Source organism: Nomascus leucogenys, chromosome 7b (assembly GCF_006542625.1).
Source record: "Nomascus leucogenys isolate Asia chromosome 7b, Asia_NLE_v1, whole genome shotgun sequence".
Taxonomy (NCBI): Eukaryota; Metazoa; Chordata; class Mammalia; order Primates; family Hylobatidae; genus Nomascus; species Nomascus leucogenys.
This window is the reverse complement of record NC_044387.1, coordinates 48,251,924-48,266,371: the sequence shown is the minus strand read 5'-3', so window position 1 is coordinate 48,266,371 and position 14,448 is coordinate 48,251,924. Positions and strand designations below refer to the sequence as shown.

Sequence of the window (14,448 nt, the reverse complement as noted above, 5' to 3'; positions counted from 1 at the left end):
CGCGCAACCGCCGCCTACTGTCCATCCCCTCTCTCCCCTGCAGCGGTGGGCCCGCCCCGCAGCCACGCCCTATCTAGTGTGGGCAACTGAGAGGTCACGTGGCGGGAAAGCCGGATGCGCCTACGCCTGCGCCCTGAAGTCGGGCGCTCGCGGGCCCGGAGCGGGGAGCCGGCGGGCAGCGCCGCGGCGCGTGAGGTGATGGCTGTGGCCCCGGCCCGGGGAGGCGGAGGCGGCGGCGGCGGCTGCTGCTCCGGCTCCGGCTCCGGCTCCAGCGCCTCGCGGGGTTTCTATTTCAACACGGTCCTGTCACTGGCTCGCTCCCTGGCTGTGCAGAGACCAGCATCCTTGGAGAAGGTAACGTCGGCGGGCTGGGCCGCGGGCTGACAGGAGGAGGCTGGGGTGACGAAGCGTGGAGGCGGGACGAGGGTCTGTGGAAGGCCGAGGTTGGGCTCCCCGGCAGCCTGTGCGGCAGGAGGCGCCTGAGCGGAGGGATTTAACGGGGGAAGGAGGCCCCAGAGGGAGGGGCTGGTGAAGAGAGAGGGACCGTGGGGGAGGGGTCGGCGGGGGCTGGAGGGCCGCTGCAGGTGGGTGGTCGTGGGATGGGGGTGGGGGATGTGAGCTACTGGCCCAGGGAGCATCTTGTGACATCGCGGGGGTGGAGGCTGGATCGTGGTCGTCAGTGAGAAGCAGTGGGATGAGCCGAGGACCAGGGGTCAAGACCTGGGGCTCTGCTCCCGATTTCACCTGCTTTTTATTCCGCGACCTTGGGAAGATGCCTTTCTCGTAAAATGGGGATGCTTTTATCTGCTTCCCCAACACAGGAGACGAAACACTGTGTTGAAAGTGCTTTCTGACTGTAAACCAGCTGCGCAGTGTTATTCTACGAGGCTGGGGGCGTTAGGTTGGGTAAAAGATTGTGCGTTTGCAGAAGGGACAGTGGCAGGGAAGGGAGAGTGAACTGTCAGTGGGCAGAGAAGTGAACTCGGAATTGCTTCGGAAGAAAAAGGTGAAGTCATGCCAGAGCAGTCCTCATCTTGGGAGAAAAGTGAAAGGCAACTCAGTGTTGTGCCTTGAGATCTGGAAAGAGACAGATTTTAGAGTCAGACCTAAATTTGTTCCCTGCACTGGCACTTACCGTGTCCTCTTGGGTAAATTAACTCTTAGAGCCTCTGTATCCTTACCTGTAAAATGAGGTTGTTCTTGAGAATTAAATGAGTTCTAGCATAAAGCATCTTGCACGGGGCTAGGCACAGAGTGGGTGAGCAGTAAATGTCAACTTTCTTTGCCTACCAGTGTGTGATGAGACTCAGCACAGTGTTTGGCCCTGAAAGGATGGAATTATTTTCCCACTCAACTTTTTGGCAGATGGAAAGAGGATGTTTTCCGACAAGATAAGACAGTGGTGACCGGAGACCAGCCTGCTGCAGTTGGGAGTGGTTTTGTGGCTCTCTGCTGATGGATGAAGCTGAAAGGCTGTTTTAGGCAGTTTTGGCAGAGTGAGCTGGTCCTTGGCCTTGTCGGTTCTCATATTTGATTTTATCACGCACCTTCAGGGTGACGAGGTCCTGGCAGATTGGTGCTAACCTGACTTCTAGCTAAAGAGGGAGTACAATGCAGTGGAAAAGACATGAGTTTGGAAAATGGGACCTCTGAATTTAAATCCTGTATCACTTGCTTTCACTAGTGTGACTCTAGGCAGGTCAGTTCCCTTCTCTGATACTTTGCTATCTTCTGTCAAGTGCAAGATAATACTTCATAGGAGTATTGTGAAGATCAACAAAAAGGCACGTGGGTACTTAATGTATGATCACTGTTATCATTAGATAGTCTGACTAATGGAGTATAGTGCTGTTTTATTGAATCAAACTCATGCTAGCTAGTCAGCACATTCGCTTCTTAGCAGGAGAGCCAACAAGTGTATCTTATGTCTGATTGCTGGATTCTGGGAGGATAGAGAAGAGAATGCAGGGAATTGGATGATCTTTAAGAAGCTGGTCCTGCAGCTCCAGCAGTGTTAGCACCCTTTCCACTCAGTAACTCAGAAAAGGGCACCTTGGGCTCAATGTGCTTCTTCAGCCATGTTCTCTAGTCACGAGAACATTCTGTAATTGCAACATTCTTAGCTTTGTAGTAATAACTGCTTCAGTTGTCAAGATTATATTTTATGGCGGGGCGTGGTGGCTCATGCCTGTAATCCTAGCACTTTGGGAGGCTGAGACAGGCGGATCACTTGAGGTCGGAGTTCGAGACCAGCCTGGCCAACATGGTGAAACCCCGTCTCTACTAAAAATACAAAATTAGCCAGGCGTGGTGGCACATGCCTGTAATCCCAGCTACTTGGGAGGCTGAGGCAGAAGAATCGCTTGAACTTGAGAGGCGGAGGTTGCAGTGAGCCAAGATTGCGCCATTGCACTTCAGCCTGGGTGACAAGAGCGAAACTGTCTCAAAAAAAAAAAAAAAAAAAGATTATGTTTTACAAGGAACACAGCCATAGCCACAGGTTGGCAGCTCCCTAATGCCACTTACTTTAGGAAGTACTTCAGTCTCATTGGCAACATTTACTGATCACTTTTTTGTTTTTTTTGAGAGGGAGTCTCGCTCTGTTGCCCAGGCTGGAGCACAGTGGTGAGATTTTGGCTCACTGCAACCTCGCCTCCCAGGTTCAAGCTATTTTTCCACCTTAGCCTCCTGAGTAGCTGGGACTACAGGCACGTGCCACCACACCGGGCAAATTTTTTAGTATTTAGTAGAGACGGGGTTTAGTATTTAGTAGAGACAGGGTTTCACCCTATTGGCCAGGCTGGTCTTGAACTCCTGACCTCAAGTGATCCGCCCGCCTCGGTCTCCCAAAGTGCTGGGATTACAGGCATGGACCACTGTGCCTGGCCATTACTAATCACTTCTGTGAAGAAGAGTGAATAGAGCAGCTCTGGAGCTGCTGTTTTTACAAGAGCCTGCTTACGAGGTTGGCCTTTGGCTGGCATCTGGGAAATAGGCACTTGAATGCTTTCCTCAATCCTGTAACTATTAGTAATAAAGATGGTTCACTATGCCTAGATCCTTTTTACAAACTATGATTTATGTTGAATACCTGCTTTCCTTCTGGGAATCTGATGGCTAGGCTGGTGGTGTATAAATTAAAAACTTGGGGTGCTGATTCTCTAATGGACTTTCCTGGGTACAAACTGCACACGTATTGAATTTTTTGCGCTGTAGCAAGGAGCAAGCTTGATGTATATCCTCACAGGAGGGAGAGAACATAAGGAAGCCTGTGCATGGGTTTCTACAGGCAACCCTGACATGCTTTTAGTGACACTTGAGGTCCTTTCCTATTGCTGATATCCATTCACTGTAAAAAATTTAGCCATGAGTACAACTATATACATGTGGGCAGTCTGGGGACCCCTGAAGCAACTTATTTCATAGAGGAGGCTTCTGTAAGTGGCTGACCCCATTAGATATATGTGAATTCCTCTTATCCTTATCTAAGATCTTACGACTTGATTATCCTAGGGATCATTGTTAATATGTAGTCCCTGGCACCTGTGTACATATGTAACAAACCTGCACGTTGTGCACATGTACCCTTGAACTTAAAGTATAATAAAAAAATATATATATAAAATATGTAGTCCTATAATATATATTTTACTACATTCCTCTATTTTAAAGCAATTGACAAAAAGCCCTTAGCATTCCCAAGGAAAAGTTTCTTGTTCTTTTTTTTTTTTTTTTTTTTTTTTGAGACAGTTTCACTCTTGTTGCCCAGGCTGGAGTGCAATGGCATGATCTCGGTTCACTGCAACCTCCACCTCCCAGGTTCAAGCGATTCTCCTGCCTCAGCCTCCCGAGTAGCTGGGACTACAGGCACCTGCCACCACACCCGGCTAATTTTTGTATTTTTAGTAGAGACGGGGTTTTGCCATGTTGGCCAGGCTGGTCTCAAACTCCTGACCTCAGGTGATCCACCCACCTCGGCCTCCCAAAGTGCTGGGATTGCAGGCATGAGCCACCACGCCCCGCCAAGTTTCTTGTTCTTAAGAGTAAAGGAATTTTAGAGTACACACCTGAGATAATAAAGATGGAGACTTATGGGGGGAGATAAGTGTTTAAAACCCAATCCCTCCCCCTCTCTCTTCCCTCTTCCCTTTCTCTTTGCTTCTATTTTTTTCTCTTCTTTCTTCCTGAGAGATTGGAGGACTGCGTGGGGCTTGATCTAGATAGGGTTGACCTGGCGAAGGCTAAGTTTGCAGAACCAGACCTCACATCTCAGCTCAGACATTGGTAACTCAGGCAGCCCTGACATGGTTTTAGTGACACTTGAGGTACATTAATGATATAACCTTCCCTACCTTTGTCTTCCTACATGCCACAGTTGTGTTTACTTACTCTAGTCACTCACTCTAATCCCAGTCTGTGAAACCAAGCCTATTACTGCTCTGTGACTTTACTTAAAAAAAAAAAATTACTTTAGGCTGGGCGCAGTGACTCATGCCGGTAATCCCAGCACTTTGGGAGGCTGAGGCAGCCTGATCGCTTGAGGTCAGGAGTTCGAGACCAGCCTGGCCAACATGATGAAACCCCGTCTCTACTAAGAATAGCCGGACGTGGTGGCGGACGCCTGTAATCCCAGCTACTCGGGAGGGTGAGGCCAGAGAATCACTCGAACCCAGGAGGCAGAGGTTGCAGTGAGCCGAGATCTCACTACTGCATTCTGGCTTGGGCGACAAAGGGAGACTCTGTCTAAAAAAAAAAAATCAAAAATTACTTTTGGAAAACATTTATTGAGCTCCTGCTGTTCCTTGGCATGTGCTAGGCCAGGTAAATCAGAAGCAGTGATAATTTGGTTGCTCAGGTGAACAGCAAGTCAGCCTTGCTACAAGTTTCCCATCTACTCTTTTTTTTTCTCTTTCCTTTAATAAACCAATGAAATCCCATAAATCCCATCTACTTTTTTTTTTTTTTTAAATAGAGATGGGGGTCTCACCATCTTACCCAAGCTGGTCTCAAATTCCAGGGCTTAAGAGATCCTCCTGCCTTTGCCTCCCAAAGTGCTGGGATTACAGGTGTGAGCTACCCCAACCTGACCAAGATCCCATCTACTCTCATATTTCAGGTCTGGTGACTAGACTCCTGCCATGTTCCCATAGCCAAAGCCAAGACCCTTGAGCATCTGTTCTGATCCATAGCTGAGCTTTGAGCTTTTCCTGCTAGGCTGTGCTTTAGACTGGGGTCCCACCCCCAGGATTGGAACCCACCTCAGAGGACACTCTGTGAAGCCCTTTGAACCAAGTCCTACCCAGTCCTCAGCCCTCTCCTTCTGGGAGAAAGATAAGAAAAACATAGACAAGAAAGAAAGCGAGGCTTTTCCACATTAGGATCTCCATATACAATTGGCTTCCAGACTCCTCCTTCCTGATTTCTATCTGCCCACTAGTCTTGTTCTGCTTTCCTGGTTCTCACCTGTCTTTAGAATGTTGCTGAGCCACCCCTACCAATCTTCCTCCTGGCCCTGCCTGGTTAATCTTCCTCTGTCAGGGAAGTTCAGTGGCCTGTTTGTGTCTCTCCTCTGTAGGCCTGTATTAAACCAGTGGACCCCTCGATCCTGGGATACCAAGAGTCATGGGCAGAGCTGCAAAGTAGACAGCATTCCTTGTCCTTCTATTCCTCTCCCCACCCTCAGGAGGCTTTGATCAGAGCCCTTTTTCCATGTCCTAAAATGTTCTCTTTGTTTCTTCAATTAGAATGCCAGAATCCTGAGGTGTCGTAGCTAACTATTGATCTGATTTTTGAAAGAAAATAGAGACGGTCTCACCATTTTGCCCAGGCTGGTCTCAAATTTCTGGGCTCAAGTGATTCTCTTGCCTTGGCTGCCCAAAGTGCTGGGATTACAGGTGTGAGCTGCTGCACCCAGCCTGATCTGATATTTAAATGGCACTGTGGCATTAAGGACAGGCTGAACCCTCCTTGGTGGACATATGTGCTCCATAAGATGAGTTAATTCTAATCTGTAGTGGGGAGAATATGTGGCTTGGTGCTTAGGGTAGTGGGCTTTCTGGAGTTCATGGATATTCAGTCTGTACTATAGAGTGGTCTGTCTTGGAGTAAAAATCATAGTGTTGGCGTTTTTTCAGTATCATGAAGCCGAGAATTTCCCATCCTCTTTCCCTTTCTTTTGTAAGGCTACGTTAAGAAGAGCCATCCATAGCGTGAGAGGAGAGAGAGAATGAAGGTCGGCAGAGGGTATACGTGTTGCCAGAATCATTATTATTAAATCAACTCTAAAATATTTTAAGAAGAAATTGGAAGAAGAAAAAATCTTTACCTGTAAACATGCCATATTAACTATTAGTTTGCTAGGCTGCCATAACAACAGACTGGCTTAAACAACACAGATATATTTCCTCCTCATTCTGGAAACTGGAAGTTCAAGATGAAGGTGTCAGCAATGTTGATTTCTTCCGAGGCCACTTTCTCCCTCTGTCTTCACGTAGCCTTCCCTCAGTGCCCTCCTATGTCACCAGCTGTTTGCCTCCCCAGGGGGCAGAAATGTTCTATTTCTCACTCCTTACTGCAGATTCTCTTTTCTGCTGTCTGTGTTTGCAGTTTGCACTCATTGGAGATGTGGTTGCCTCTAATCTTTCCCACCAGCAGCTATTTCCATCATTGACGTCAGTTGCTGAAATTTATGCATTTTATCTTCCTGATTCCTTGTTTATTTATTTATTTATTTACTTTTTGAGACGGAGTCTTTCTCTGTCACCCAGGCTGGAGTGCAGTGGCGTGATCTCTGCTCACTGCAAGCTCTGCCTCCCGGGTTCACGCCATTCTCCTGCCTCAGCCTCCTGAGCAGCTGGGACTACAGGCACCCGCCACCAAGCCTGGCTAATTTTTTTGTATGTTTTTTTAGTAGAGGCAGGGTTTCACCATGTTGGCCAGGATGGTCTGGATCTCCTGACCTCGTGATCCACCCGCCTCAGCCTCCCAAAGTTTTGGGATTACAGGCGTGAGCCATGGCGCCCGGCTGATTTTCATATCTTAATCTTGTGTCCTGTAACCTTGCTGAATTTGTTTGTTAGAAGGTCATGAATCTGTCTACAGATGACCAAAGAGCATCTTTTTTATTTTGTATTTTTGGAGACAGGATTCTGCTCTGTTGCCCAGGTTGGAGTGCAGTGGCACGATCATAGCTTACTATAGCCTCTAACTCCTAGGCTCAAGCAGTACTTCCACCTCAGCTTCCCAAGCAGCTGAGATTACAGGCACTTCCCACCGCACTCAGCTCAAAAGTGCATCTCTAATGAAGCTCTGATCCAGGGTGCTTGTAGGAGCAGGTGCTGTTCCATTTACATTTGTAGGTCCATGTGTATCATGTCACGGTCACCTTTGTCATGATAGCTCTGAGTCACTTTGAAAGTATCAGCTTATGTTCAGTATTTTTTGTCTGAGGGGACAGTACATTTGAGAAAGACAATTACAAATGGTTTTAACAGAAAAATATACCATTAATACTTAAATCTTAGTCTTTTGTTCTCAGGGAATTTTGTTTCTCCAGAAAGACTGTTGCCAGAGGTTTTAAATAACAAGTAGTACTCTTTTAAAAAAAATCATTTAATTATCGAACTTTTATAATGCTATTATTGTAGCTTTATTTTGACCTAAATACCTTACAAATACCCTTTGTTATGGTTGATTCTCATCTGCAGTTTTCTGCCCAGTCATCCAGACTTATTTTCTCCTTGGTTTAGCATTTCCTTACCTTGGCAGTCAAAATTCACATCTTTGAGATATCTGTCTTTTAATATCCTTGGGTTAAAGTATTGCCAAGAGTTCTTATCAAAGTCTAAGTCAGTCATATCTGTTGCCTCTCTGTGGTCCATTGACTTAACCTTTTGAAAGTGGTGGGCAAAACCCCTCTGGATCCTTTTTGTAAATGGGAATAACCCTGGCCATCGTGGTCAGATTTTGGGCTTAATGACTTTTTATAATGACCCACTCCCCCTAAGACCCCTAAAAACAAACAACTTGCTAGTTTATTGTAAAATTCTGATTCTGAAAAGCCATTTGATGTTATTTTTCTTTTCATTTTTTCAAAGACTATAGGGTTAATGCTTTATCCTGCATTAGGACTTTGACCTCTCTGTGTCTGTTTCATCATATGTAAAAGGGGGATGATTAATAATAGCTACCTAATGAGCGATTGTGAGGATTAAATAAGATAATATAGATGAACACATGATAAATGTTCAATATGTGTTAGCTGTCATTATTTGGAGAATGGCACCCACCAGAACTGGGTGTGACGATTTCTATAGGACCCAGGTTCAAGTCTTCAGATACCTTTCTAATAAGATCCCAGTTTCCAAGAGCATTTTGCTCCAGGCTTTCAGGGCCCTCTGTCATTTAGTTTCTGACTTGTGTTATTTGCTAGTTGTATCATTTTTATTAGTTTTGTAACTCCTGCTGGATTGTAACACTTGTGAGTGAGTGACTGTACATTATATATTACTTCATTTGAGAGTTCTTCCATCCGTCCCTCCATTCATTCAGTGAGGCAGCAGATACTTGTTCAGCGTCAACTGCATGCCAGCACTGTGCCTGGTACTGACTATATGACAAGTATCACAGTGTAGTTAAACCCTGCTTTCTAGTAGCCCTGTACCTCTTTTCTTTCCTCCTCACCTTATCAAATGTCTGTGACCTTGGCCGCTTTAGTTCCACTAAGTAGTTGTTAAAATTCTGAAATGTGTAGGGTGCAGTGGAGTGATGAGGAGGTCACAGTCCTCTCTGCAGTGAGAGGATAAGTATACAAGTAACTGTAAGATATCAGGAAGGTAATTATCTTGAGAAATACAGAGTTCTATGTGAGCTATTGAGAGGTATGATGGGATATTATGTCAAGTTGCTGGGGTCTGGAAAATGTTTGAGAGGCTTGAGACAGTTGAGATGGATCTTGGAAGGATGGGTTGAATTTTTATAGGGGAGATAGGGCAGGTTGGACAAAATGTTTCAGATGGGTCAAAACCATGGAAAAGGCCAGGCAGGGAGAAATGAGAGTTGATACATAGCAGCCTGGGTTTATGAGAAGTTTTGGGGCTGGGAGTGTGCACTGAGTGTTCATTGGGCAATGGGGAACCATTGAAGGCATATGAACCAGAAGTGGAAATATTGGAGTAGGAAGAGACAAAATGAGAAGGAAGGTCTAGTTAGGAGCCTGTTGCCTCAGGTGCACTTCACTTATCGGGACCTAGTTGCCTAACCTGTAAAACAAGAATAGGATAACACATGGCCTGCCTGAAAGTGAACGTTTGCTGGTTGCATCTGTGCAACCTCTCCTGGCCCTATACCTACACTTCTTCATGTGTTTGGGAGTTGTCAGTGATCCTTAGGCCTGCAGTTCAGGTAAGCATATCAGTGGAGCACATGAACTTGGGTATATTCTGTATTTCTTTTCTTTTTCTTTTTTTTCTTTTTTTGTTTGGAGATATGGTCTTGCTTTGCCACCCAAGCTGGAGTGTAGTAGTGTGATCACAGCTCACTGCAGCCTCAACCTGCCAGGCTCAAGCGATCCTCTAGCAATCTTCCCTCCTCGGCCTCCTGAGCATCTAGGACTACAGGGGCATGCCACCGTGCCTGGCTAATTTTTCAATTTTTTGTAGAGACAGGGTCTTGCCATGTTTCCCAGCCTGGTCTTGAACTCCTGGGCTCAAGCAGCCCTCCTGCCTCAGCCTCCCAAATTGCTGGGATTACAGGCATAAGCCACCATGCCTGGCCGTATTTTTCTCTGATTCTAAAGTTATCAATATTTTTTATAGAAAATATGGGAAATACAGAAAAGAATAAAGAAGGAAATAAATATTGTCTGTAATTATTTTTTTTTTTTTTGAGACGGAATCTCACTCTGTCGCCCAGGCTGGAGTACAGTGGCCCAATCTTGGCCCACTACAAGCTCCGCCTCCCAGGTTCACACCATTCTCCTGCCTCAGCCTCCCAAGTAGCTGGGACTACAGGTGCATGCCGCCACACCTGGCTAATTTTTTGTATTTTTAGTAGAGACGGGGTTTCACTGTGGTCTCCATCTCCTGACCTCGTAATCCGCCCGCCTCGGCCTCCCAAAGTGCTGGGATTACTTTGAGGCGTGAGCCACTGCGCCCGGCCTTCTTTTTTTTTTTTTTTTTTTTTTTTTTGAGACAGAGTCTTGCTCTGTGGCCCAGGCTGGAGAGTGCAGTGGCACAATCTCGGCTCACTGCTATCTCCGGCTCCTGGGTTCAAGCAATTCTTGTGCCTCAGCCTCCCGAGTAGCTGGGATTATAGGCCCAGGCTACCACACCCTGCTGATTTTTGTATTTTTAGTGCAGATGGAGTTTTGCCATGTTGGCCAGGATAGTCTCAAACTCCTGGCCTCATGTGATCCGCCCACCTCGACCTCCCAAAGTGCTGGGATTACAGGTGTGAGCCACCGTGCCCAGCCTATTGCCTGTAATCTGATTACTCAGTTTGGTACTTTTCTTGATAGGCAGTCCAATAGGCTTTGAATTTTGTTTAATTACCTGTGACCAATTACATTAGTTTCCTATTACTACTGTAAATAAATTGCCACAGACTTGTTGTTAGAATAACACACGTTTATAATTTTACAGTTCTGTAGATTAGAAACCCAACCTATGTTTCAGTGGACTGAAATCAAGGTGATGGCAGGGCTGTGTATCTTTTTAGAGACCCTAGGGGAGAACTCATTTCCAAGCCTTTTTCATTTTTTTAAAAATATATGTATATATTGAGATGGAGTCTTGTTCTGTTGCCCAGGCTGGAGTGCAGTGGCACAATCTCAGCTCACTGCAACCTCTGCCTCCTGGGTTCAAGCAATTCTCCTGCCTCAGCATCCTGAGTAGCTGGGACTACAGGCACCTGCCATGGGGCCTGCCACCATGCCTGGCTAATTTTTGTATTTTTAATAGAGATGGGGTTTCACAATGTTGGCTAGGCTGGTCTTGAACTCCTAACCTCAAGTGATCCACCCACTTCAGCCTCCCAAGTGCCGGGATTACAGGTATGAGCCACCGCACCCAGCCATCATTTTCAAGCCTTTTACAGCTCCTAGAGCTGCCCACATTCCTTGATTCCTGGTCCCTTCCTTCATCTTCAAAGGGAGCAATGGTTGGCCAAGCCTCCATCTCACATCACTCTGACTCCCTCTTCTGCCTCTCTCTTCTACTTTTAATGACCTTTGTGATTGCCCTGGGCCTATCTAAATAATCCAGGATAATCCCTCCATTTCAAGGTTCTTAATTTAATTAGATCTGGAAGGTCTCTTTTGCCATGTAAAGTAACATATTCACAGGTTCCAGGGGATTGAGGGTGTGGACATCTTTGAGGTGCCATTATTCTGCCTACCATGCCAATGTAGTGCATAAATCATGGAATCATTACATGGATCTCTGAGTTGTTCTTTTTGGTATCTTCACTTCACATTTAAAGCTATGCCTAGCTTTTAAAGTAATTTCTGAAGGGTCACAGATTATTTCTATTTAACTGTTTTTAGTTGAGTGGGGATAGGGGAGGAAGGTCTGGAGTCAGAGTACCCCAGAGCCCCTCTGGGCATTTGAAGGAGAGGAGGCCCTGGCAGTCCAGAGGAATTGAGGGTGGTAAAAAATGCTGCCTTCAGTTCTTTCTACTGGGTGGGGTGACAGCTGCACTGGCAGTATGGCTAAACTGTGTTGATGATGCTGAATTCTGATCCTGGGATATTGTTAGAGCCCAACCCAGGGCACCTGGCCTGAGAGAGGAAATCCATTCTTATGCTTTATGTAAAAAAGAAAGCCTTGGTGGCTGGGTGCGGTGGCTCATGCCTGTAATCTCAGTGCTCTGGGAGGCCGAGGTGGGCGGATAACCTGAGATAAGGAGTTCGAGACCAGACATCTTGGTTTTGGTGGGTTTTAGCTGGCTTCTTTACTGCAGCCTGTTTTATCAGCAAGGTCTTTGTGACTTGTATCTTGTGTTGACTTCCTGTCTCACCCTGTGACTTAGAATGCCCGAACTGTCTGGGAATGTAGCCCAGTAGGTCTCAGCCTCATTTTACCCAGCCCCTATTCAGGATGCAGTTGCTCTGGTTCACACGCCTCTGACAATAGCTGATTAATTTTGTTATTTTTTTGTAGAGACAGGGTCTTACTATGTTGCCCAGGCTGGTCTCAAACTCCTGGGCTCAAGTGATGCTCCTGCCTCGGCCTTCCAAAGTGCTGGGATTACAGGCATAAGCCTTGCACCTGGCCTGGATACTTTCTAGTGTGGTAAAGAGGCAACTAAAGTAATTTCTCCCTTGCTTCCATATCCTGTCCATCATCAAGTCCGGTTAACTCTTGCTCCAAAACATACCCTGAACTGGTCTGTTTCTGTCTCTACTCGTCGATTGCTACCGTGCTAACATCTTTGCCTCAGCTGCTGCAGGGGTCTCCTCACCTGTCTTTGTTTTCACTCTTGTCCTCCAAAATCCATTTTCTGTGCATCAGCCAGAGGGATTCTTCTAGACTTCAATTCTAAACTTGATGCCCTAAGGCCTCCATGTGTTTGTTATTAGGATACAATTCAGGCTTCTGACCTGGCGTGTGGGACCCTCTGGGGACCTTCTCTGCCTGGACCTGAACTCCTGGGCCTCCTTGCTTCCTCTTTTCCACTGTGCTGCTGCAGCAGCAGCCTTTCCTTATTTGTCCTGGCTTCCTTCTTGATCAGATCCCAATTTAAGGAACCATCTTAGAGAGGCCCTCCCTGATCACATTATCAAAAGTTGTCTTTCAGGCACTATTGTTGGAGAAATAATGATGTTATGCCAATTTTGACGAGTTTTCAAGTCTCCGTGCTGTCTTCTAGCACATTAGTTTCATCTGTCAGGTTTGTAGTGGAGTGTATCTTCTGTGTTTTAGTGCAGGGTATTGATAAAGTATTGCACAGGACAGAGCAAAGTACACAGGCTTTGATAGGGCCAATTCTTCCCTGTGCTTCAGTGTCGACTCATTAATCAGCATTCTTTGAATCTCATTGCCTGCTTTTGCCTTCCACTAGCCACTATTATAGCATATCCAGTAACAATAGATAATGTTTATTGAGCACTTACTATGTGCTGTGCTCAGTCCCAACTGCTTCACACATTTGATTTTTTTTTTTTTTGAAACGGAGTCTTGCTCTGTCGCCCAGGCTGGAGAGTGCAGTGGTGCCATCTCGGCTCTCTGCAACCTCCGCCTTCTGGGTTCAAGCAATTCTCCCGCCTCAGCCTCCTGAGTAGCTGGGATTACAGGTGCTCGCCACCATGCCTGGCTATATTTTGTATTTTTAGTAGAGACGGAGTTTCACCATATTGGCCAAGCTGGTCTCAAACTTCTGACCTCGTGATCTGCCTGCCTCGGCCTACCAAAGTGCTGGGATTACAGGCATGAGCCACCGCTCCCGGCCATGCATTTGAGTTTTTAAAAGAGTCAATGAGGCATTGTTACTGCAGGTTGGCTTGGGTAACCTCTTCGTGGTCAAGGTGTGGGGACACCCACTTAGACTGTCCTAACACCAAAATGTAAACTTTAGCCATTGTGTCTTACCCCCTCTGAGTATACACAGTTTTAACCTTCAGCCCATATTACTCAGAGTTTATGTGTTTTGAGGGGCATGTGTACAATCGTTTCAGCAGCTGGAGATGTCCTGTGATCTTTTAACTGAAAAAAAATTATGACTTACTGGTTACATGGACTCTTTGGGGTTTATGGTAGTGTTTTTGTTTGTTTGTTTGTTTTTGAGACAGAGTCTTGCTGTGTCACCCAGGCTGGAGTGCAGTGGCACGATCTTGGCTCACTGCAACCTCTGTTTCCTGGGTTCAAGTGATTCTTCTGCCTCTGCCTCCCAAGTAGCTGGGATGATAGGTGCGCGCCACCATGCCTGGCTAATTTTTGTATTTTTAATAGAGACGGGGTTTCACCATGTTGGCCAGGCTGGTCTTGAACTCCTGACCTCAGGTGATCCACCTGTTTTGGCCTCCCAAAGGGTTGAGATTACAGGTGTGAGCCACGGCACCTGGCCTATTTTTTATTTTTATTTATTTAAGAGATAGGGTCTCACTATGTTGGCCAGGCTAGTCTCAAACTCCCAACTCAAGTTATCCTCCCACCTCAGCCTCCTGAATAGCTGGTACTACAGGCATGTGACACTGCACTCAGCTTGCTTTATTTTGAATGTGGTTTTCTATTTTGTAGAGCTGTTTTTGGGGGGTCTCATTTTCTAGGTCCAAAAGCTTCTTTGCATGTGTCCAGTGGATTTCCATGGGATCTTCCAGTTAGATGAAAGACGGAGAGATGCAGTGATTGCATTGGGCATTTTTCTGATTGAATCTGATCTTCAGGTAAGTCTTCAGGAAATTAAAAGTTTCTTCATTGTAAAAGGGGGTGTAGTGAGCGTTTAAGTTTGTAT

At 46.2% G+C, this 14,448-nt stretch overlaps 1 protein-coding gene across 2 annotated transcripts in view; it reads left to right on the top strand.

The window, feature by feature from the left end:
- The first annotated feature begins 118 nt into the window (after positions 1-118).
- Positions 119-14,448, top strand: part of PI4KA (phosphatidylinositol 4-kinase alpha) — a 147,403-nt gene continuing 133,073 nt past the window's right edge. The window contains exons 1-2 of one of the 2 annotated variants that reach the window (XM_003281433.4): positions 119-354; positions 14,264-14,380. In XM_003281433.4, the coding sequence (XP_003281481.2) occupies positions 199-354; positions 14,264-14,380 (273 nt within the window). In that variant the 5' untranslated portion in view covers positions 119-198. The remainder of the gene's footprint in view (positions 355-14,263; positions 14,381-14,448) is intronic. The other variant, XM_030815901.1, reaches the window with a different exon arrangement.